The sequence below is a fragment of the Trachypithecus francoisi genome, unplaced genomic scaffold, assembly GCF_009764315.1.
Source record: "Trachypithecus francoisi isolate TF-2019V2 unplaced genomic scaffold, Tfra_2.0 Lachesis_group12, whole genome shotgun sequence".
Classification (NCBI taxonomy): domain Eukaryota; kingdom Metazoa; phylum Chordata; class Mammalia; order Primates; family Cercopithecidae; genus Trachypithecus; species Trachypithecus francoisi.
In genome coordinates, this window is record NW_022681457.1 from 1,707,822 (window position 1) to 1,730,730 (window position 22,909).

At 51.0% G+C, this 22,909-nt stretch overlaps 1 protein-coding gene across 1 annotated transcript in view; it reads left to right on the top strand.

Annotated features, from left to right (window-relative positions):
• Positions 1 to 860: 860 nt before the first annotated feature.
• PPP5C (protein phosphatase 5 catalytic subunit) overlaps positions 861 to 22,909 on the top strand; it is a 43,079-nt gene continuing 21,030 nt past the window's right edge. Inside the window, exons 1-2 of the mRNA XM_033223757.1 lie at positions 861 to 1,079; positions 7,530 to 7,771. Of these exons, the coding sequence (XP_033079648.1) occupies positions 959 to 1,079; positions 7,530 to 7,771 (363 nt within the window). The 5' untranslated portion in view covers positions 861 to 958. The remainder of the gene's footprint in view (positions 1,080 to 7,529; positions 7,772 to 22,909) is intronic.

Here is a 22,909-nt window from a genome sequence, read left to right on the forward strand (position 1 = left end):
ACCAGGCGTGGTGGCGGGCGCCTGTAATCCCAGCTACTCGGGAGGCTGAGGCAGGAGAATCGCTTGAACCCCAGGAGGCAGAGGTTGCAGTGCGCCTAGATCGTGCCACTGCACTCCAGCCTGGTCGACAGAGGGAGACTCCCTCTCAAACAAAACAAAATAAAACAAAACAAAACCTCTAGCTGCCTTGTGAAGGGTAAATGAGGGAGGCAGAGTGCATGCAGTAAACGCTGTGATCTCAGACAAGAGAATCTGTAAAAAGACAAACAGGAGAGTTTATTTGAAGATTCAGGATTTGGGAAGCTGAACACAGGAAGAAAGGGGATGGTGCAACACACTTCTGAGCCTTGCTCAGGACTTGAAATCCAGAGTGCCTTCATTTAAAAACTCAAAAACACCCTCAGGGTTGCCCCTTTTTTGGCTTGAGAAGCCACCCATTTTTCAGAGATGGGTAACTGAGGCCCTAGAGAGGAAGGGAAGATTTGTTCAAGGTCACACAGGTAGTTGACAATAAGGCTCGACGCCCGGGTCCGGCTCCGCGTAGGGCATGGCGCTGCCTTGCAAAGCAGCCACACCCGCCAGCGACATTCACAACCCACCCCCCCAACCCTAGAGGACAGCGGGAAAATCCCACTTTAAGAACCGAGAAACTTTTTACAGCCTTGAAACACGATAACTTTGGGAGCAGAAGCCACACCAGCTCTGTTTCCCCGCGCGCCCCTTCTCTCATTCCCTATTGGCTCTCTCTACCAGGGGTACCGTCCGGGGACCCTCTGGTCACCTTGTCCTCCGCGCGCTCTATGGCGAGAGGGACCTGCGCAGGCGCGTGAAGAGCGCCTTCAGGGCCCGCGCTTTACGACACTTGTGCGGCAGCGGCGGCGGCCACCCGGCGCTCCTTCGCGACGGTTCGGCCGGGTGCCGCTGGCGGCCGTTGCCAGGGTAGGGGTCGCTTTGCGGCATGGCGATGGCGGAGGGCGAGCGGACTGAGTGTGCTGAGCCCCCCCGGGACGAACCCCCGGCTGATGGCGCTCTGAAGCGGGCAGAGGAGCTCAAGACTCAGGCCAATGACTACTTCAAAGGTGCGCCCGCCTAGCAGGGAGGGTGGACAGCGGCCCAGGCCAAGGGGTGCCGGGCCCGCGCGGAACCATGGCAACGCGGAGCTGCAGCCTGGGCGCGGGGCAGGCACTACCAAGTGACTGGGCGTGGGGAGGCCCAGGATGGCGCTACCAAGGGGCGACATAGGGGGCTTCGGAGAGTGATACCTAGGAGTGGCGTGCGGAACGGGTGCTACTCAGTGGAGAGACTGAGGAGGGCGCCACCGATTGTGGGGCGAGAGGGGGACTGGAATGAGGGCGCTACCAAACGTGAGGCCTGCAGAGGGCGCTACCAGGCAGTGACATGTGGTGGGGGAATGAGTGATGGCGCTACCAAATGGGGAGTCCTGGGGTGGGTGCCGCCAAGTGGGGAATAGAGGAGGGACAGTCCCAATAGAGGCGGCAATTGTGGGGGTGGGGAATGGATCATTAGATGGGGGGAACAAGGAAGTAGGAGATTTGGGCTGACCCGAGGAAAAGGAATGTGATGGTGGGGGCCTTGGGAGTAGGGGTGGGGATCCCCAAGAATAGTATCACTTAGAATATTGAGAAAGAGTCAAGTGTGGCGCACCCATTCATTCATTAATTCAACAAATATTTATTGAGTACCTGTTATGTGCCAAGGACTTGACTCTAGGGATATAGCAGTGAATGAGAGAGATGTGGTCCTGTCCTTAGTTTGTAATTTTGCAGGTGAACCAGACATGAAAAAAAAAAAAATGTAAGTAAGTAAAATACTTGAATTGTGATGAGTGCTTTGAAAGCAAACCAACAGTGTGATGAAGTAGAGAATAAGGGTTGGAGGCTACTTTAGATAGGGTAGTGGGGGAAGGCCTTACAGAGCAGGAAGCATTTAAGCTGAAACTCACAGAGGGAGGATTGGAGAGGTGTGTTCCAGGGAGGTAAGGCAGCCTGTGCAAAGGCCCTGGGGTGGGGAATGAAAGGACACTGGCATGGCTGGGGCTTTTGCTAGTTAGCGGGAGACCAATAGCAAGATGAGATTAAGACAGAGGGCAAATTATGCAGGGTCTCCCCAAGTCATTGCAAAGAGCAGTTTGGAATTTTTTGTTTTTGTTTTTGTTTTTTTTGAAACGGAGTTTCGCTCTTGTTGCCCAGGCCAGAGTGCAATGGCGCAATCTCGGCTCACTGCAACGTCTGCCTCCCTGGTTCAAGCGATTCTCCTGCCTCAGCCTCCCAAGTGGCTGGGATTATAGATGCACACCACCATGCCCAGCTAATTTTTGTATTTTTAGTGGCGACGGGGTTTCGTTCTGTTGGCCAGGCTGGTCTTGAACCCCTGACCACAGGTGATCCGCCCACCTCAGCCTCTCAAAGTGGTGGGATTACAGGCGTGAGCCACCACTCCTGGCCCTACAGGAGGACACACTGAGTAAGTAAATGGGCCAATTTGGACTGGAGAAGAATTTGGGTGTGATCAAACTATTGTTGGGAATGGATGAGATAATCTAGTAAGAGGGTCTAGAGAGGGGACTTAGGACAGATCCCGAGTGGAAGAGGGGGAGGCTAAGGAGGACCGCTTAGTGAGGTGGAAAGGAAGCCAGGAAAGGTGTCGGGAAGGCGGAGAGAAGAGAGCCCTTATAGAACAAGGAGCTGGTGCCCTGAGTTCGATGCTGCCAAGGCGAGCACTGGCCATTGGCTTTGGCTCCATGGATGCTGATGGTGATGTTGACAGGAGCAGTTGTTGGGGAATGATGGGGCTGGTGCAGCCAGGAGGGCGCTGAAGAGTGAATGGGAAGGGAGGGAGTGGAGAGAGCAAATATTAAGTGTTAGGAGTATTGGTTCTGAAGGAGAGTGGAGAAATGGGGGAGGGTGGTAAGAAGAGAACGTGCGCAGGAGTTCGAGAGCAGCCTGGCCAACATGGTGAAACGTCATCTCTACTAAAAAAATTAGTCGGGTGTGGTGGCACACACCTGTAGTCCCAGCTACTGGGGAGGCTGAGGCGGGAGAATCGCTTGAACCTGGGAGGCAGAGGCTGCATTGAGCCAAGATCACGTCACTGCATTCTAGACTGGGCAACAGACTCTGTCTCAAAAAAAAAAAAAAAAGAGAGAACATGCAGTGTCAGGGGAAGATGGATTTTTTGTAAGGATGGAAGAGAGTAGAGTCCAGTAGAGATGGAGAATTGATTCTGCATGTGAGAAGGGAGACTTGCAGCAGCAAAACCCTGGAGAAGGTGGAGGTGGAAAGGATCTGGACCCCTGGAAGAGAGTTGGCCTCCAGCAGGAGCAGAAGCAAAGTATGGAGAAGTTTGATCTGGTGGGAGCCATGAGAGGGAGGTAGGACCAGTGAGAGATGAGGCCAGAGGTAGAACCTTGGAAGTCAGATTGGGGAATGTGGGTGTCATCCTGAGGGTGGTCGATGCCATGGGATGTTTCAAGAGTGGGATGCCGTGGTTCAGTTACCATTCAGAAAAGATCCTTGGCTGCCATGCAGAGACTGGACTCCAGGGTAAGACAGGAAGGAGGCTAGATTAGTGGACAGGTGAGGGGTGGTGATCGCCAACCAGGCTGGAGGGACAGAAATAGATTCAAGAAGTGTTTCAAAGAGGAAGTGAGAGTGGCTGCCTGGAGAGAGGGTAGACGGTACTCCAGGCAGGAACAAAAAAAAAAACAAAACAGGTGGCAAAGGCCCAAAGGTGAGCGGAACCTGGCATGGAGGCCGTGAGTAGGAGGCTGGAGGAGGTCACGATGAAGCTGCGGGGAGCAGATTGCGCAGGGCTGTGGGAAGGAGCCAGGGCTTTCTAGGGTGGAGTCGGGGGGGTGCGGTGAGGCTCTGGGGAGCCCTGGGAGGTTCTGAGTAGGGAAAGGACAGGGTCAGGTTTGTGCTTTAGGAACACCCCTCTGGAGGGGCAGGAGAAGAGACTGCGAGGCCAGGTAGAGGCTGAGCCAGGAACCTGGGTAGGAGAGGCCAGGCCAGGGCTGGGTGGGGCTGGAGGGTGAGAAGGGAGTGGCTGGATCTGAGAGATGTTCAGGAGGCTGACTTGGCAAAAGAAGCGAAGTGACTGCCAGGCTTTGGGAGCTCAGGGATCGGGAGGAGTCCAGGATGAGGCTGTCTCAGCTGGGTGATGGGGTGGAAGCTGGACTTCCCTGTGATGGGAGCAGCCTGCATGAGGGTTACTGCTCAGGCCGCCTCAGAATTCTGGGCCACAGCTGCCATTGGGAGGAGCCCATTGTCCCCCAGGACCTGGGATCCAGGCTCTCAGGAGTCTTGGGGCTGGGCAGGCAGCCAGAGGGGCCTGGCACTGAGCTAGTACAGAGGAGAACGGCCCTGCTGGCCCAGGCCCCTCGCTGTCTGGCAGGCAGTAGCAGGCACAGCGCCCCAGGCTCCAGGGCTGTGGGAATAGCAATAAAAATAATAATTACAGTTCACCTTAATTGAGCCTTGTGGTGGCCAGGTGCACCGTGGGGTTTAATCCTGCCTGGGGGCTGGGAGATGGCTAGGAGTGGCCCTGTTTATTTTATAAAGGAAGCAAGGCTCAGAGAAGTGAAACCACTTGCCCAAGGTCAGAGTGTGTGAGCAGCAGGGCCCGGATATCCCCTTCCTCGCCACGTGCTTGGCTCCCATGTTCAGCTTCCTCCCAGAGCCGTACTGGCCCTGTTGAGGAGAAGAGGGGCCCCAGCAGGGAGAAGAGAGGTCCCGGGGCTCAGAGGACTGTCCCCTCAACTGTAGCTGATTGCTCTGTAAGTTCAGGCCTATTCCAGAAATCCTGGGGCAGAGCCTGGTCCCTGTCTCAGGTCTGAGTCAAAGGGAAGTGTCTCAACTGTCTTCCCCCTCTCTAGGCCTCTGTGCCCTGCTTCTGTAAAATCGGGGGTGGGGGCTTATGCTTAACCCCTGAAGAGGCTCCAGGTCTAAGAGCTTGTGGGGACGGAGCAGGCCATGGTTGAGAGCTCAGGCTGCCTGGGTTCAAACCCTGTGTCTTTCTCTACCTGCTTGATGACACCTGGACAAATGATTTAACCTCTCTGGGCCTCTGTTTCCTTGCATCTAAAATGCGGAATGTCTTGAGGCTTAAATATGATCCTGTTTGTAAAGCACATAGAACAGGGCCAGGATATGGCATGTGGGTCGACCCGTGGAGTACTGGCTCCTCCCATTTCCTCTTCTTCCCGTCACTTCTTCCCTTCATTTAGTCATTCATGCATTCACTTCTTTTGCCCACTGCTTTTGCTGCAGCCAGTTTTATTTTTATTTTTTTTTGAGATGGAGTCTCGCTCTGTCGCCCAGGCTGGAGTGCAGTGGCCGGATCTCAGCTCACTGCAAGCTCCACCTCCCGGGTTCACGCCATTCTCCTGCCTCAGCCGCCCGAGTAGCTGGGACTATGGGCGCCCGCCACCTCGCCCGGCTAGTTTTTTGTATTTTTTAGTAGAGAAGGGGTTTCACCGTGTTAGCCAGGATGGTCTCGATCTCCTGACCTCGTGATCCTCCCGTCTCGGCCTCCCAAGGTGCTGGGATTACAGGCTTGAGCCACCGCGCCCGGCCGCAGTCAGTTTTCTTACACAAGTTCGTAAAACCCTCACGGCCACCCAATGAGGCAGAGCTCAGAAAGCGGAGGCTGCTTGCCTGTGGCCTCGAGTTGAAGATCTGCAGAGCCGGGTGGCAGGCCCTGAGACTCCAGGCTCCCCTCCCTGTGCCACTGGAGTAACAGCTGCCCCATCAGGAGTGCTGGCCAGGCGGCCTCTGGACTACAGCCAGGAGGCCTGAAGGAGTCCTCGAAGGCTCTGGCATTCCAGGGAGGGTGGGTCGGATCTGGGCTGCCTGGTTCTGCCCTTGCTTGTTTCTGGGAAGTCCCGGGCCCTGCCCTCCTGGGGCTCACAGCTATGGAGGGACACACTCATTACTTAACAGTGACAATGAGAGTGAACAGGGCAGGCACAGGAGTGCCCAGGGGCTGGGGCAGCCCAGTTGGGGGCCTGACTCAGCCTGAGGGTAAAGGAGGGCTTCCTGGAGGAGGGGACATGTGAGCCATTTGAAAGATTGCCAGGATTTAACCTGGCAGAGGGTTGTTGTTAGATTGTTGCTGGCCCAGTCCCCAGGACCCGGCTTCTCACTTCTGTAATGTCAGTCCCCATCTCTCTCTGCCTGCCTCCTTTCTTTCCCTCTGGAGCCACTCATGGAGCCTGGGACTCTCTTCTTCCGTCTCTTCACCCAACTCCCATCCTCCAGGTCTCAGCCCCGGTGTCCCCTCTGAGCTGCCTCAACCCTAAACACTGGGCACCACTGTCTGGGGAGGGCAGGGCTGTGGGTCGAAGGACTGTCGGAGTGCTCTTGAGAACATTAAAATGGGAGTGAGGCTGGAGACTCTGTTCAGGGCTGCTGGTAGAAGGACTCTAGGAAACCCCAGTCCGCAGGGGGTTCCTCAGTAGCCCAGGAATACCCAGGTAGTAAAGGCAAAGCTAGGGACTGGGCCCAGGCCCCCTGCTCTTGCTCTGTGCTTGCCCCTGTGCCACGCTGCTGCCCAGAGGTCACCATGGCATGGGGCGTGAGAGTGGGAGCCTTTTGGTCTTGGCCTGGCTCAGAAGGCCTGCTTGTCACCCGCTGTGTGACCTTGCGCACAGACCTTTCCTCCCTGAGCTTCAGTGCCCAGATTTGGAGACAGGGTAATGCCATATCCCCGGGCTTGTGAGAGTTCAGTGAAGGAACCTGTGTACTGAAGCCCTGCATGGCCCCGGTACATCACGGCCCCCAGTGGGGACAAGCCTCTAAGACTGTGCAAACCTTGGCTCTCCTGCCTGTCAAATGGGCATGAGGGAGCGATCAAGCCTGGCTCTGCAGGTGCAGACAGGGCATTTGACCTTGAGCAAGACCTCCATGGCTTGTCTGTGAAGTGAGCACCAGATGGTCCTTACTCCCGTGGAGACATGAGGATTCCACACGTCACGAGGTAAATGCAGGGCACAGCTGTAGTTCATCTCAGATAAAAATCCAACCTCTCCTTGGCCAGATGTCACATCCTGTCCCTCCACACTTAGAACACCAATATCCAGACTTCGCTATGGCTGCTCGGGGCCCAGGGATCTGTCCCACCAGCCTCCCTGCCTCATCTGTCCTCCCCCTGCCCACTGTGCCCAGCTGCCCCAGCTCTCACTGGCGCTCAGACAAGGCTCAGCCGCCTCTGGGCCTCTGCACCTGCTCTTCTTGCTCTCGGAGTGCTCTTTCGGTCTGCTGCTAGTGCCCAGCTTGGGGCTGGAGGGGTGAGCGGGCGGGTGTGTGGAGTCTCTTCAGTCCTGGAGATTGTGGCCGAGAGAACAAGCCCTGAGCTAGGTTGGTTGGGACAGGCAGGAGGGGCAGGCTGAAGAGATGTCTCTGGCCCTCAGCTTCCCCATCTGTGAACAGGGAGACTGGGCGTCACCCAGCCCAGGGCCTGTCCTCGCGGGGTTGGAGCACTGCCTCATGCCTCTTCCTCCATCTCTGCAGCCAAGGACTACGAGAACGCCATCAAGTTCTACAGCCAGGCCATTGAGCTGAACCCCAGCAATGCCATCTACTATGGCAACCGCAGCCTGGCCTACCTGCGCACCGAGTGCTATGGCTACGCACTGGGAGATGCCACGCGGGCCATCGAGCTGGACAAGAAATACATCAAGGGTTATTACCGCCGGGCTGCCAGCAACATGGCACTGGGCAAGTTCCGGGCCGCGCTGCGAGACTACGAGACGGTGAGCTGGGGAACGGGCCAGGCCTGGCACCTGAGCCAGGCGGATACCGAGGGCTGGGCTGGCGGGGATGGGTGTGAGGAGCCATTCACGCCTCTAGTCACCACTTAGCCAGCCAGCAATTGCCTGTGGGGCCTTAGGCCCAGGCCACAGCTCTGCTCAGCCATCTCACATTTTGTGACCCTGGGCCAGTTACCCTGCCTCTCTGCACGTTCCTTCCCGCATCTGTGAAATGAGGAGAACAAGAGGATCAGCCTGAAGGGCAGCTGTGAGGAAAAGTGAGCTTCTGCTTTTCACATGAGTAGACCAGTACCCGGCCCAGGGTCACGTCCTGTGATGGTTCACCTGATGGTTACTGTCATTGTTAGTGCCGGTGCTGGACAGGAGCCACACGGCCTCCCTTCTTCTGGTAGAGCTTGTCTCTCAGGGGCAGGCAGAAAACCCACCACTGAATAGGTTAGCAAAATAATTGCAGGTGAGGATTGCACTTTGAAGGAAAGAGGAAGGGCAGTCGAGCGCGGTGGCTCACGACAGTAATCCCAGCACTTTGGGAGGCCAGGGTGGGAGGATTGCTTGAGCCCAGGAGTTTAAGACAAGCCTGGGCCACATGGGGAGGAGACCTCATCTCTACAAAAAATACAAAAATAAACCAAACGTGGTGGCACGCACCTTTAGTCCCAGCTACTCAGGAGGCTGAGGCAAGAGGATCACTTGAGCCCAGGAGCACAAGGCTGCAGTGAGCTATGCTCTCACCACTGCACTCTAGCCTGGGCGACACAGTGAGACCCTGTCTCAAAAAAAAAAGAAAAAGAAAACAGGAAGGGTGATAACGTTGCCAGGGACAGCAGGCGGGATATGTGTGATATGCTGATGAGGGAGGGGATCTAGGGCACAGTGAGAATGCTCTAGTGCCCTCAGCCACCTCATGAAAATCCTGATGGCGTGAGGCCCTGCAGAGCGAGCGCACACCTTCACACCAGATATGCTCTGCACCTTCCTTCAGGGAGGCTGACGTGGGAACTGGGATTTCTCCCCTTGCACGGATGAGGAAACTGAGTCCCTAAGGGGTAAAGTCACCTGCCCAGTGACCCCCACCTGGATAGTGGCAGAGCTGGGATTTGAATCCAGGAGGTCCGGCCCTCAGGGCCTTATCTCTCCCACCTCAGAGTTCGCTCCCTGAGATGGGGACGTGTGCTTGTCCTGCGCGTGGGGACGGTGCAGCAGGGGCTGTGTGTCTTGTGTGTCGAGAGGATTGTTATCCTGCCGCCACACACAGACACTTCACTCCCTCCTTCGGTTGCAGCCATCACACTCGGAGCTGCTTCTGTCGTGTAGGGAGGGGCAACCAGGGAGCTGGGAGCCACGAGTCTGCAGTTGGTGTGGGGCTGAGAAGCACGAGTCTGCAGTCAGTGGAGCCAGCTCAGACGACCGGACCGGCTGTTGGCCGCTGGGGTGGAAGGTGGGCTTCAAGCCAGGTGAAGGCTTGAGCCAAACATGGGGCCAGGGGACACGTGTTAGGATGGGGGCAGAGATGTGGCGGGGGGTTAGGGTGACACCTAGAAGGTTTCCTAGAAGGGGCACCTAGAAGGGGCAGGAGCAGCAGAGCAGAGGCCTTCCCAGCTTGGGCTCTCAAGCCCTTCTTGACCAAGCCCCTCCCTCATTGTCTCTTGGTGTCCTAATCTAGAAAATGATGACAGGAGGAGTGGCCGCCTCTGGGTGGCAGTGTCTGTGATGACGTGGTTGAGTAAAGGTCACGAGCTGCAGGGCTCAGTAATGAGTAACCAAGAAGGACAGTCGGTGTTGGGTTGGGGCAGGGCTGCAGGTGAGAAGGGGGCCTGGGGAGACAGTGGGGCAGAAAAGAGGAGCCCCAAGGACAGGTTTAGGGCAGGGTCTTTGTCACATGTGGGGCTACAGGAGCGTCTTTCCCCAGGGTAAGGAGCAGGAGCTCTTTTCAAGGCTCTGGCCCAGTCTAGGGCCCAACCCCGCATACTCCCTGAGGCTGGACTGGTTGGCTTCAGCCATCTTGTGGGTGTGCCACGTCTGAGCTATATTCCAGGCCTGGCAGATGGCAGGGAGAGTTGAGGGGTTGGGGAATTCAGAGCCTTTTACAGGACACCCAGCACCTACATTGTCGTGGCCCATTTCCCCATGGGGGCTCTCCCAGCAGCACTGGGGACCCCCACATGAGCCTGAGGGCTTACCTGTCATCAGGCCATCCACATGCCTGCAGACCTCCAGCCCTGCTCCCTTCTGCGCAATCCTTCAGGCTCCGTGTGCCCTGGGGCAGTTCATCTTCCCCAGACTAGACCTCCTGCTTGCCAGATGCTAGAGTTTCCTGCTAGACCAGGAGCTCGCCAGGGAAGCAGAGCAACACGTGACCTTGACCTTGGGTGAGGGAGCTCCCCTTAGCCTGAGTTTCCTCAGCTGTCTGCTCACTCTGGGCCCAGCACTGCTGGGAGCCCTTTGTGCACCTGAATTCAGCCTGAAGCCTAGAGAGGGGATGTCCCTCCTCCAGGGTCACCCAGCAGGGAAGTGGCAGAGCTGAGACTTGAACCCCCAATCCATGCTTGTAACCGTTTCTGGGCCACAATCAGTTGAATAGCTTCAGCACTTTTGTCCTCATCAAATAGAGAAGAGAAAACGGGTCATTGTTTGGAGGAAGTGTGTATAAATATTGTTTTATGGAAATTACTTTTCATTTACACAAGTACAAATGAGTGTTGGGTATGATACGAAAATCCCTGTTTTACATGTGGGCTGCAGGCAGAGGGTCTGAGGTCACCAGTGCAGGGGCTAGAGGGGCAGGCTCTGGGCTCAGGATGCCTAGGTTCACAGCCAGCTCAGATTGGGTAGCAGCTGCATGGCTCCCACTGCCTTTTTTCCCAACCTCAGTGTCCTCATCTGTTAAAGGAGGTGAGAATATAGAAATAACAACCAAAGAGTTTTTTCCTTCTTTGTTTTTTGTTTGAGACAGTCTTGCTCTGTCGCCCAGGCTGGAGTGCAGTGGCACAAATCCTGGCTCACTGCAACCTCTGCCTCTTGGGTTCAAGTGATCCTCCCACCTCAGCCTCCCAAGTAGCTGGGGCTGCAGGCGTGCGCCATCATGCCCAGGTAATTTTTGTAATTTTTGTGGAGATGGGGTTTCACGGTGTTGCCCAGGCCGGTCTCAAACTCCTAGGCTTAAGTAATTTGCCCTCCTTAGCCTCCCAAAGGGCGGGGATTACAAGCACGGGCCACGGTACCCGGCCCTAAAGTGTTTTTTCTTTTCTCTCAGTCAACAATTAACACAGAAAGTTTCTGTGACCACTGGTCACGAAAGGGAGTGGGGGTTTCTCCCTCCCGGCAACCAGGCAGTCGATTCTGCAGTGGACACCAGCCGGGTGTTCTCTAATTGAATCCATTCTGACACTATCTGTCTAGAGATTGCATTAGATTCCACAGGTTGAGGACTTCGTCCCCACTTGTCCCCCAGTTCTGATGCTGATCACAAGACCTAGGTTATTTTGCCGGTGATTCTGACTGACTGCGTATTAATTAGCGTTCCTGTGACCCACTCCTTGGGTTCAGTTAATTTGCTAGAGAACTCCCTCATAGAATTCAGGGAAACATGGTTACCAGCTTTTTATAAAGGCTGCTACAAAGGATACAGATGAGGAGATGCACAGAGCGTCGTGTGGAATGGAGCGCAGAGCTTCCACGCCCTCTCCTGGAGCACCAGCCTTCAGGAACCTCCTTGTGTTCAGTTATTCGGAAGCTCCCTGGACCCAGTCCTTTTGGGTTTTTATGGAAGTTTCATTATGTAGGCATGATTAATTATACCATTGGCCATTGGTGATCAACTTCACCTGCAGCCCTTCTCCCCTCCCGGAGGTTGGAGAGGGAGCTGAAACATTCCAACCTTACAGTCCCACTTTGATTATTCCAGTGACCAGCCCCCATCCTGAAGCTACGTAGGGGTGGCTAGCCATTAGTCAACACATGAGCGTGCAAAAAGGCACATCACTTTGGAGATTCCAAAGATTTTAGGAGTTGTGTGCCAGGAAACAGGACATGATGAATATCAAACCTATATTTCACAGTACCACTGGCCACCTGTGGTCTTCAAACACAGTTCCCTTATATCCAAAGAATATACAACTCAAAAGGTACTACTGGCCGGTTTGTTACTAGAACTCCATTAGGTCATTAATAATTAGTCCATCATATTATATGATTATGTCTCCCAGGGTGAGACCAGTCAGGTTTGCAGGTATCTATTCAGTCTTGTCAGTTTCCAAAAGCAGGCGTGATCTCAGCAAATATATAGCTTCCCCCTTTCAGGCATTAGGTATTATTGAGATAAGAGACAATGTTACCTCTGACTCTGAGCCTCTTTCAAAGTGTTGATGTAATACTCGAGTTTTCTTAATTCATAACTCATTTATTCATTCCTTTACCCTCATAAATGTTCCTCTATTTCTTCATTTATATCTGTTGTCCTGAAGGAAGAAACTGAGGCAAAATTAATATAAGTAGAGATTTTATTTGGGCCAAGGTTGAGGACCAGCCTGGGAGCCTCAAGTTATCTTGGGAAGTGCTCTAGAGAACAGATAAGCTCAAGCTTTTAAAGACAAAATGATAAATCAGGAGAGGAGTGATTACAAAGGGTGTTTTTCCGGAACTCTCATTGGTTTAAAAAATAACATTGATGTGTAATTGGCTCTACCTTGTTAAATTACAGTGTGTAAGTGACGGTGTCCGTGTATGGCATTGTGAGGTTGATGTGTAGCTGTTTATGGAGTCTTACTCTCGAGTCCACAGAGTCAATGGCTTCGGGGGATGGGTTTTTCTCAAGGTGGGGAGTGGGACATGACTACTCCCTCATTCCAGTTCCTCTCTAGGCTCGATCATTTAAAGGGGGTTTGCATTACTCAAGGACAAGTTCATTTTCTTTCTCATTTTTCCCTTTTGGTCAGAATCTTTCTTCTCGAAAGCATTGATCAAAGTCTGAGTGTCAGGGTATCCCTCGTCACTAGGAAGGCTCACTTTAGGGCAGGCCTGTTCCATGTAGGGGGAGGGAGAAGGAGATGGCTCAGTGAGGAATTTTCAGAGTGTCCAGAAGCTGAAGTAGGATGGCCTCACAGAGTGGCAAAAAGAAGACCTGAATCAAGTCACTGATTTATACAGCTGCGTCTTGTGTGTTGCATCATCTCTAGTCTTTAGGATACCAGGATTTTCATTTTCTTGGAAGTAAAACAACAAGATTAGTAATTTAAATAGTAGAAATATAATGCACATAAGGATTATAATGAAAACAAGAATGTATACGCCAGAATGAAAAAAAGAGCCTTTTCCAGTTAGGGAGCCAACTGAAACCATCATGAGGAAAATGAAACCCAGCTTCTGCTTTGGGGACTTACTGTAGCCAAGATGGAATTCAAGATTCAGTACAAACTGCAGGCAAATAATAAAAACCCAAAAACAATGGTCAGGGCTAGAATCTCAACACAGATGTGCTACTGAAGCATCGTTTTTCTCCCTCCAGTCCCCCAGTTTTACCAAAGACACTAATAATAGCAGGACCAATTTATTCTCAAAATAAGTTTTAGTGTTATACTTTATTTGCATAAAGTACAGCAGGATTAGTGGCTGACCATATAGACTCCTTTTAAGTTGGCTTTCCTGGAAAATGAGGAATTTCAGATTAGACTTTTTTTTTTTTTTCTCCCCCCAGAGATGGAGTTTTCCTCTTGTCCCCCAGGCAGGAGTGCAATGGCGCAATTGCGGCTCACTGCAACTTCCGCCTCCCGGGTTCGAGCGATTCTCCTGCTTCAGCCTCCTGAGTAGCTGGGATTACAGGCACCTGCCACACACCCAGCTAATTTTTTTTTTTTTTCAGACGGAGTCTCGCTCTGTCACCCGGGCTAGAGTGCAGTGCTATGATCTTGGCTCACTGCAAGCTCCGCCTCCCGGGTTCATGCTATTCTCCTGCCTCAGCCTCCTGAGTAGCTGGGACTACTGACGCCCACCACCACACCCGGCTAATTTTTTGTATTTTTAGTAGAGATGGGGTTTCACCGTGATAGCCAGGATTGTCTTGATCTCGTGATCCACCCGCCTCGGCTTCCCAAAGTGCTGGGATTACAGGCGTGAGTCACCACGCGCAGCCACTCACCCGGCTAATTTTTGTGTTTTCACTAGAGATGGGGTTTCACCACGTTGGCCAGGCTGGTCTTGAACTCCTGACCTCAGGTGATCCACCCGCCTCGGCCTCACAGATTGCTGGGATTACAGGCGCGAGCTACCGTGCCCGGCCTTTTTGTTTGTTTTTTAACAGTCTCGCTCTGTCACCCAGGCTGGAGTGCAGTGGTGAGATCTCAGCTTACTGCAGCCTCTACCTCCTGGGTTCAAGCAGTTTTCCTGCCTCACCTCCTGAGTAGCTGGAATTGCAGGCATGTGCTACCACGTCCAGCTAATATTTGTATTTTTAGTAGAGACGAGGTTTCACCATGTTGGCCAGGCTGGTCTTAAACTCGTGACCTCACATGGTCCACCCACCTCGGCCTCCCAAAGTGCTGGGAATACAGGCATGAGCCACCTCTTCTGACCTAGGTTGGACTTTTAAAAGCCTTTTGAAGCTCCAAACCAAATATTCACCATCAGACTCTGCCTATACCTTACAAATTAGGTGAATTCCTTTCTTCTCGAGATCCCAGAATATCTTGAGGTTCCTAGGCCTGTCAGAAAATGACTTTTTTTTTTTTTTTTTTTTTTTGAGACAGGTTCTTGCTCTGTCACCCAGGCTGGAGTGCAGTTGCGCAATCGTGGCTCACTTGCAGCCTCGACTCTCCAGGCCCAAGCGATACTCTCACTTCAGCCTCCCTAGTTGCTGGAACTACAGTCATGTGCCATGAAGCTCAGCTAATTTTTTAATTTTTTTGTAGAAATAGGGTTTCACCATGTTACCTAGGCTGGTCTTGAACTCCTGGGCTCAAGCAGTCTGCCTGCCTCAGCCTCCCAAAGTGCTGGGATTACAGGCTTGAGCCACCAGCAAAATAACAAAGTAACATTCTCTTTTTTTTTGAGGCTGAGTCTCGGAGTCTCGCTCTGTCTCTATCCCTCTATCACCCAGGCTGGAGTGCGGTGGTGCAATCTTGGCTCACTGCAGCCTCCACCCCCAGGTTCAAGCAGTTCTCCTGCCTCAGCCTCCCTCAGCTGGGATTACAGGTATGCACCAACACACCCGGCTAATTTTTTTTTTTTTGTATTTTTAGTGGAGATGGGGTTTCACCATATTGGCCAGGCTGGTCTCGAACTCCTGACCTTGTGATCCACCTGCCTTGACCTCCCAAAGTGCTGGAATTACAGGCATGAGCCACCGTGCCTGGCCCATAACATTCTTTACTTACTGAAAGTTCAGGGACCTTGTAAGGGAACTATGTAGGTAACAAACCAGGCCACTGTTTTTCCAGGTCATTGGGTTTATAAAGTCAACCCCAATCTTTGAAAGCAGTCAGGTCATATCTGAAAATATGCTGTTCCAGTCAAAAAGCCTTGGTAAAATAACCAGTGTTTTCAGTGTGTCCTGTTATAAAAGGAAACAGAGTCTTACTGTTTTCTTATGCAAATAACTATATTGCCATAAAATATATTCATGAATAGTTTGTGAATTCTGGAGAAATCAGGTAGAGAGAAAGGTAAATGTTTCAATTTTGCTCACCAAAATATACTTTACCCAGCCAGGTGTGGTGGCTCACACCTGTAATCCCAGCCTTTTGGAAAGCTAAGGCAGGAGAATCACTTGAGTCCAGGCATTCAAGACCAGCCTGGGCAACACAGTGAAACCCTGCCTCTATTAAAAGAAAGTTATTATTATGTTTTAAAGTAAAATAAAAAAGAAATATAACTGGACTTGTTGGTGCATGCCTGTAATCTCAGCTACCCAGGAGGCTGAGGCATGAGGAGAACTGCTTGAACCTGGGAGGCGGAGGTTGCAGCGAGCCAAGACTGCGACACTGCACTCCGGCCTGGGCAACAGTGAGACCCTGTCTCAAAAAATTAAAAAAAAAATTGAAAAGAGGAATCAGCACTGTTTCAAACAAAAAGCTGTAAAAACGATTTCAGTCCTCCATGAGTTCAGGCCTGTGAACAAGTAATTAATTCTTGTTCTACTTGATCTTGTATTCATGAACCATCTTTTTTTGTTAGAGTTCTGAAAGTTTTTACCTAGTTCAATGGTATAATCCCCACAGTTATCAGAAACCAGTATTCAAGAATACTTGTCATGGTCTTTTCTGTGAATTTCCTTGAAGAAGCAGCAAATTTTTGATAGCAGCCGATTGTAAAATAGTTTTTTTTTTTTTTTTTTTTGAGATGGAGTCTCGTTCTGTTGCCCAGGCTGGAGTACAGTGGTGTGATCTCAGCTCACTGCAATCTCTGCCTCCCAGGTTCAAGCAATTCTCCTGACTCAGCCTCCTGAGTAGCTGCGACTACAGGCGCATGCTACCACGCCCAGCTAATTTTTGTATTTTCAGTAGAGATGGGGTTTCACCATGTTGGCCAGGATGGTCTCGACCTCCTGACCTTATGATCTGCCCACCTCGGCCTCCCAGAGTGCTGGGATTACAGGCGTGAGCCACTGCGCCTGGCCTAGGCTTACCTTCTAATTTGTGAGCACTCATTTATCTTTAATTTTGTATCATGTAGATGATATACGAAAACATGTATAGACATAACTGTATGTAGACACAACATATAGCACACGTGTTGTACACATGTATGTATCGACAGGTCACAGATGTCAAGGAGTTCTGTGTGAAACAGAATAGAGCTTTAGACCTGAGAGGAGCCTGTTTACCCACAATGCTTGGGGCTCCATGAGGATAAACAGAGGTTCCCTCATGTGATACCAAAGGTGGCAAGAGGAAGGAGGGACGGACAGAGGTACATCAAAGAACAGGACTTGGAGGAGCCAGTCAAGGAGATCTTGTTTTCCATAAAGCAATTAAGTTTTACATTATCCTTGGCAAAAATCATGTCAACAAGAAGAAAAGGGGATTGTGTATAGTTAGGAGTAGTTGAAGAAAAGAGGAAATCAGAACAGAAGCGTCAAAAAATATATATATACACGTGTGTGTGTATGTGTGTGCATACATACGTAGCCAAATATCAGCTTTTAATTAAGTCAGCTTTTGACTGTAGAGCTCTTTAAAAACTTTTAATCAGGTTTTAGCCAGGCAGATAGCAAACATTCGGCCAGATGCGGTGGCTCACACCTGTATGCCCAGTATTTTGGGAGACTGAGGCAGGAAGATCACTTGAGGCCAGAATCCTGGGCAATATGGCAAGACCTCTTCTCTAGTCTCAAAAAAATTTTTTTAAAGAAATAGCAAACCTACCTGTTTCTTGGCTTTCCCTTTTTGAAATTCACATCAAGGAGTTTAGTTTGGGAGGTGGGGCATATTTGTTTATTAGTGGTCTAGGGTAATCATTATTTAAAGCTGTTTGTCTTTTGTAAATCTTACAGCAAAGTTCAGCAGACAGTTTGAGCATTTAAAGGGTTTTCTGGGGGAGTTTCCTAAAAGAAATAATAATTGTACCTTTCAAATCTCTTATGAGATTGCAGCCAGGACAAACAGGAAGTAGGTCTCCATTAGATTTGTCTGGTTCGAAATCCTGCCTTTTCCAATTGTGTGCACAAATACATTAGGAATTTCAAAAGACCCTCATTTGGGCCGTTGCACTTTGGGGTATCTCATGCCACTGGGTCCATTTACCTAGGTATTTGCAGGATGGAGCTCCGTAGGTATCAGACATAAATCCAGCTGGTGTTTTGGGGCCAGGGCAGGGGTGCTGTCCCTTAAGGCAAAGCTCAGTTTCAATGAGCAGTTTCCTATAATTTTATTTATTTATTTATTTATTATTTATTTATTTATTTGAGATGGAGTCTCGCTCTGTCACCCAGCCTGGGGTGGCGCAATCTCAGCTCCCTGCAGCCTCCGCGTCCTGGGTTCAAGCAACTCTCCTGCCTTGGTCTCCCAAGCAGCTGGGATTACAGGCGTGAGCCACGACACCCAGCTACTCTTTGTGTTTTTAGTAGAAATGGGGTTTCACGATGTTGGCCAGGCTGGTTTTAGACTCCTGACCTCAAGTGATCCACTCACCTCGGCCTCCCAAAGTTCTGGGATTACAAGCATGAGCCACCATACCCAGCTAATGTTTGTGTTTTGAGTAGAGGCGGGGTTTCACGTTGTTGGCCAGGCTGGTTTCAAACACCGGACCTCAAGTGATCCACTTGTCTCGGCCTCCCAAAGTGCTGGGATTACAGGCATGAGCCACCACACCCAGCCTCCTACAATTTTAGAATTTCCTTCTCAAAAGTGACCAAGGCCAGGACAGTATATTGGGTCAAGGGTTGAGGTGTGCTGCTTTCAGTCTTCCAGGTGTCCGGTGAATCGTGTTTTTTTTTTTTTTTTTTTGAGACGGGGTCTCGCTGTGTCACCCAGGCTGGAGTGCAGTGGTGTGATCTCGGCTCACTGCCAGCTCTGCCTCCCGGGTTCACGCCATTCTCCTGCCTCAGCCTCCCAAGTAGCTGGGACTACAGGCGCCCGCTACCACGCCTGGCTAATTTTTTTGTATTTTTAGTAGAGACGGGATTTCACCGAGTTAGCCGCAATGGTCTCGACTTCCTGACCTCATGATCCGACCGCCTCGGCCTCCAAAGTGCTGGGATTGCAGGCGTGAGCCACCGCGCCCGGCCTGTGAATCGTGTTCTTATGTGTCTTGGAATCTCTTATCACCTTGTGGCAGCAGAGTGCTTCAGGTATCAGAGTGACCAGTCCCTTATTCATACTTTTCCGGCTGAGCTAGAGTCCTTACTGGTCTTCTCCTAATGGGAGGCCCTTTAAGACTCCAACACATCATGCATGGAAAAACGTCCCCATACCTCTGCAAAGTCTCTGGTTGCCTAAAGAATCCAGTGGGTCAGGGGGGTCTATTTTCTCTTCTCTTTGGGGCAAGAAAACTTACACTCATGCAGCTTAGTTGGAAGCAGCTGCAATTTAAAAAGCATGCTGTGTAATTTCAGCCCAGAAGTGCAGCCACCAGTGCCAGAATGCCAGTGCCATGACCTGGGCCTCTTGCTGTAAAGCAGCGGTGGAGAAGGCAGTTTCCTTTGTTCCCCCGAAACCAGAGTCCCTTGTTTGTAGACAAAGATGGAAACCTTCCTTCTAGAAAAAGAGAGGTAGAAAGAACCACTCAAATAAAGTCTAGACCTCACCTGGCAAGAGGAGGGGTCCAGATTCAGGAGCACTCACCCTTTTGCCCTCAGTGAGACCTGTGGAGCTGGAGGAACACAGTGGGTTTGTTCTGGTACTGAGCATCGAGTCCAGGGGCACCCAGTGTGCAAGGGGGTACCTCTGAATCCTGCTCACAGGGCCAGGAAACCTTGACATAACTGAAGAAACTGAGGCAGAATTAACATAGAGTCTATTTGGGCCAAGGTTGAGAGAATTGCAGCCCTGGAAACACTTCAGGTTACCTTGGGAAGAGCACTGGAGAACAAGGGAGAGGCTTGAGGGTGTTTGGTTTAGTTTTAGAGACAGAATCTCACTCTGTCACCCAGGCTGGAGTGCAGTGGCACCATCATTGCTCACTGCAGCCTCAAATTCCTGGGCCCAAGTGATCCTCCAACCTTAGCCTCCCAAGTAGCTGGTACTGCAGCTGCATGCCACCATGCCTGGCGAATTTTTTTCTTTATTATAGAGATGGGGTCTTGCTGTGTTCCCCAGGCTGATCTCAAACTGCTAGACTTCTGCCTCGGCCTCCCAAAGTGCTAGGATTACAGGTGTGAGGCACCATGCCTGGCCTGCTTGAGCTTTTAAAGCAAAAAAAGGACAAATGAGAAGAGGGATGATTATAAAAGATGTTTTTCAGGAAATATCATTGGTTTATAGAAATAACATTGATTAATAATTGCCCGTCCATTGTGGAACTAGAGGGTGTGAGTTACGGTGTCTGTGGTTCGTGGCCGTCTAGAGTCCACATAGCACGTGGCTTCGGGGGATAAGTACTTCTCTGAAGTGAGGAGTGGGATGAGACTGCTGTCTTATTCCAGTGCCTCTCTGGGTCTGATCATTTAAAGGGGCTCACCAGATAATTTTTCTTTCTCATACCCACCCTTTTTGAAGGGACATTGGAATTGGCCACTGTGCTGGGTCTGGGTCGTAGGCAGCCCACTAATCTAGCAGATGCCTCCCCTCAGATCACTTCCATTCGGATAGGGTACAGTTACATAGGTGCGGGACTCGTGGGCTATTTTTACCACCAGGCTATATAACCGCATTCACTGTTAGCCCCAGTTTCGCCAGATGGTGTGAAAGCACAACCCACTCCCATCCGGCCCTTGGGAATTCTGACAGAAGGTTTAAAAACATAGTTATGGTTTCTTAGGAATTATCCCTGCTTCCAGCACTATAGGTATATACCCTTGGTGCTAGGACCACTACATCAGGTAGGGGAAAGAAAGAGAGAAATAAAATTTATAATTCCTGTACCAGCGTATTTCTCCCTTGGCTAGAACTGCAGAGTCACACCAACATCTTCCCCAACCCCTCTTCCCCAGATTCTGCATGTAACGTTGCAGCTCGGGGAGTTTGAGAAGATGCTGACAGTTTGACTGAAACAGGGATCAGAAGGCGGCCCCCCAGGAGTGAGCTGGAGATGCCCGGTCTCTCTTGGGATGGGATTCAAAGGCTTAGGGAAATTGGAATGCTTGAGTGAATTTGTCACTTAAAACCCACTCACCCACACTGGAGGGTCCAGAGAACACACCTTTTACCAATACTTTGAGAAGCAGATTTGTGAGGGGCCCCGGCATCCCTGCTTGCCCCTCTCTGCAGGCTGGACCTTACGGTGGGAACCGCAGTCAGTTGTAAAACTTACATGCAGTGGGAACAGTTAGATCCGGGAGAGGCAGGGGCCAAGTGTCAGCACTCAGCTGCTGAAGGCAAGATGTCTGTCAGGAACACAGAAGGAAATCCACCATTAGAATAATCTGACTGTTGCGCCTCAGTCAGAATAAGGGCTTATAGGGGGCCTGGTGATGAATGGAGTTTTAGCTCAGGTCCGACTCTCGTGGGTTGAGTGGGTCCCTGGACCTCTCCTGTGGTTACTTCCCCCGTTCCAGCTGCACAATTGGAATAAGTGTACTCAGCAGCTGGCGGAAAATCCCCACGTGGGTTCCCTAAGCTGTGGAGTAAGGGTTTATGTTGGGAAAGGCTAAATGGAAGCCATAGAGCTGCCTCTACCTAGGAAAATTGTAAATCAAAAACAGCAGCACATCCCTGGAGATTGTAGAGATTAGTGCCACCATCAAAGACTTGAAAGATGCAGGGGTGGAGATCTTTACCACATCCCCACTCTGCTCTCCTGTTTGGCCTGTGCAGAAGACAGATGCATCCTGGAGAATGGCAGGGGATTATCGTAAGCTCACCAGGTGGTGACCTCAGTTGCAGCTGCCGTACCGTGCGGTTTCATTGCTTGAGCAGGTGAACGCATCTCCTGGACCTGCCGTGCAGCTTCTGACGTGGCAGGTGTCCTTTCTCCATCCCTGTCTGTGAGACCCACCAGAAGCAGTTTGCTTTCAATTGGCAAAGCCAGCGCCACACCCTCGCTGCCTGCCTCCGGGACGTATCCGTCCTTCAGCCCTGGGTCACAGTTTCCCTCACAGGGATCTTTGCTTTTTAAAAAATTATTTATGAAAATTGTTATTAATTTGTTATCTTTTTGTTTTAATAGCTTTTGGGGTACATGTGGTTTTAGTGACATGGATGAATTGTGTAGTGGCAAAGTCTGAGATTTCAGCGCACCCATCACCCGAGTACCGTACACTGCACCCAGAACATAGATTTTTATCCCTCACCTTCTCCCACCCTCCCCCTTCTAAGTCTCCAGTTTCCATTATACCACTCTGTATGCCTTGCGTACCCATAGCTTAGCTCCCACTTACAAGTGAGAACATACAGTATTTGATTTTCCATTAGTGAGTTATTTCACGTAGAATAATGGCCTCCAACTCCATCCAAGTCTACAAAAGACATTATTTTGCTCTTGTTTTTGGTAGGGTAGTATTCCTGCATGGAGATATTGATCACCCTTCCGTTCTGCAAGCTATCACACTGGTCCACGACACTGATGGCATTTTACTAATTAAACCTAGTGAGCATGAAGCAGCTACTCTATACTTATTGGTAAGACAGTGTGGAGTGAGGCAATTCTCCTAATAAACACCCTCTCATGTATATCCACATGCATAGGTACAGTCATGCATTGCTTAACAACAGGTACTTTTTGAGAAATGTGTTGTTAGGTGATTTCATTGTGTGAGCACCATAGAGTGTGCTTACACAAACCTGGATGTTACAGCTTACTACATACACACCTAGGTTAGGTGGCATGGCCAAGTGCTCCTAGGCTACACGCCTGTACAGCATGTTACTGTGCTGAGTGCTGCAGCAACTGTAGCACAACGGTAAGTATTTGTGCATCTGAACGTAGAAAGGGGATAAAATAGGGCTGGGTGCGGTGGCTCATGCCTGTAATCCCAGCACTTTAGGAGGCCAAGGTGGGTGGATCACAAGGTCAGGAGATTGAGACCATCCTGGCTAACACGGTGAAACCCTGTCTCTACTAAAAATACAAAAAATTAGCCGGGTGTAGTGGCGAGCACCTGTAGTCCCAGCTACTCTGGAGGCTGAGGCAGGAGAATGGCATGAACCTGGGAGGCGGAACTTGCAGTGAGCCGAGATCACACCACTGCAGTCCAGCCTGGGCAACAGAGCGAGACTCTGTCTCAAAAAAAAAAAAAAAAAAGATGAAATAGGCCGGACACGGTGGCTCATGCCTGTAATCCCAGCACTTTGGGAGTCTGAGGCAGGCAGATCATAAGTTCAGGAGTTTAGGACCGGCCTGGCCAACATGGTGAAATCCCATCTCTACTAAAAATACAAAAATTAACCAGGCGTGGTGGTGGGCGCCTGTAATCCCAGCTACTTGGGAGGCTGAATCAGGAGAATTGCTTGAACTTGGGAGGCAGAGGTTGCAGTGAGCCAAGATCAAGCCATTGTACTCCAGCCTGGGCAACAGAGCAAGATTCCATCTCAA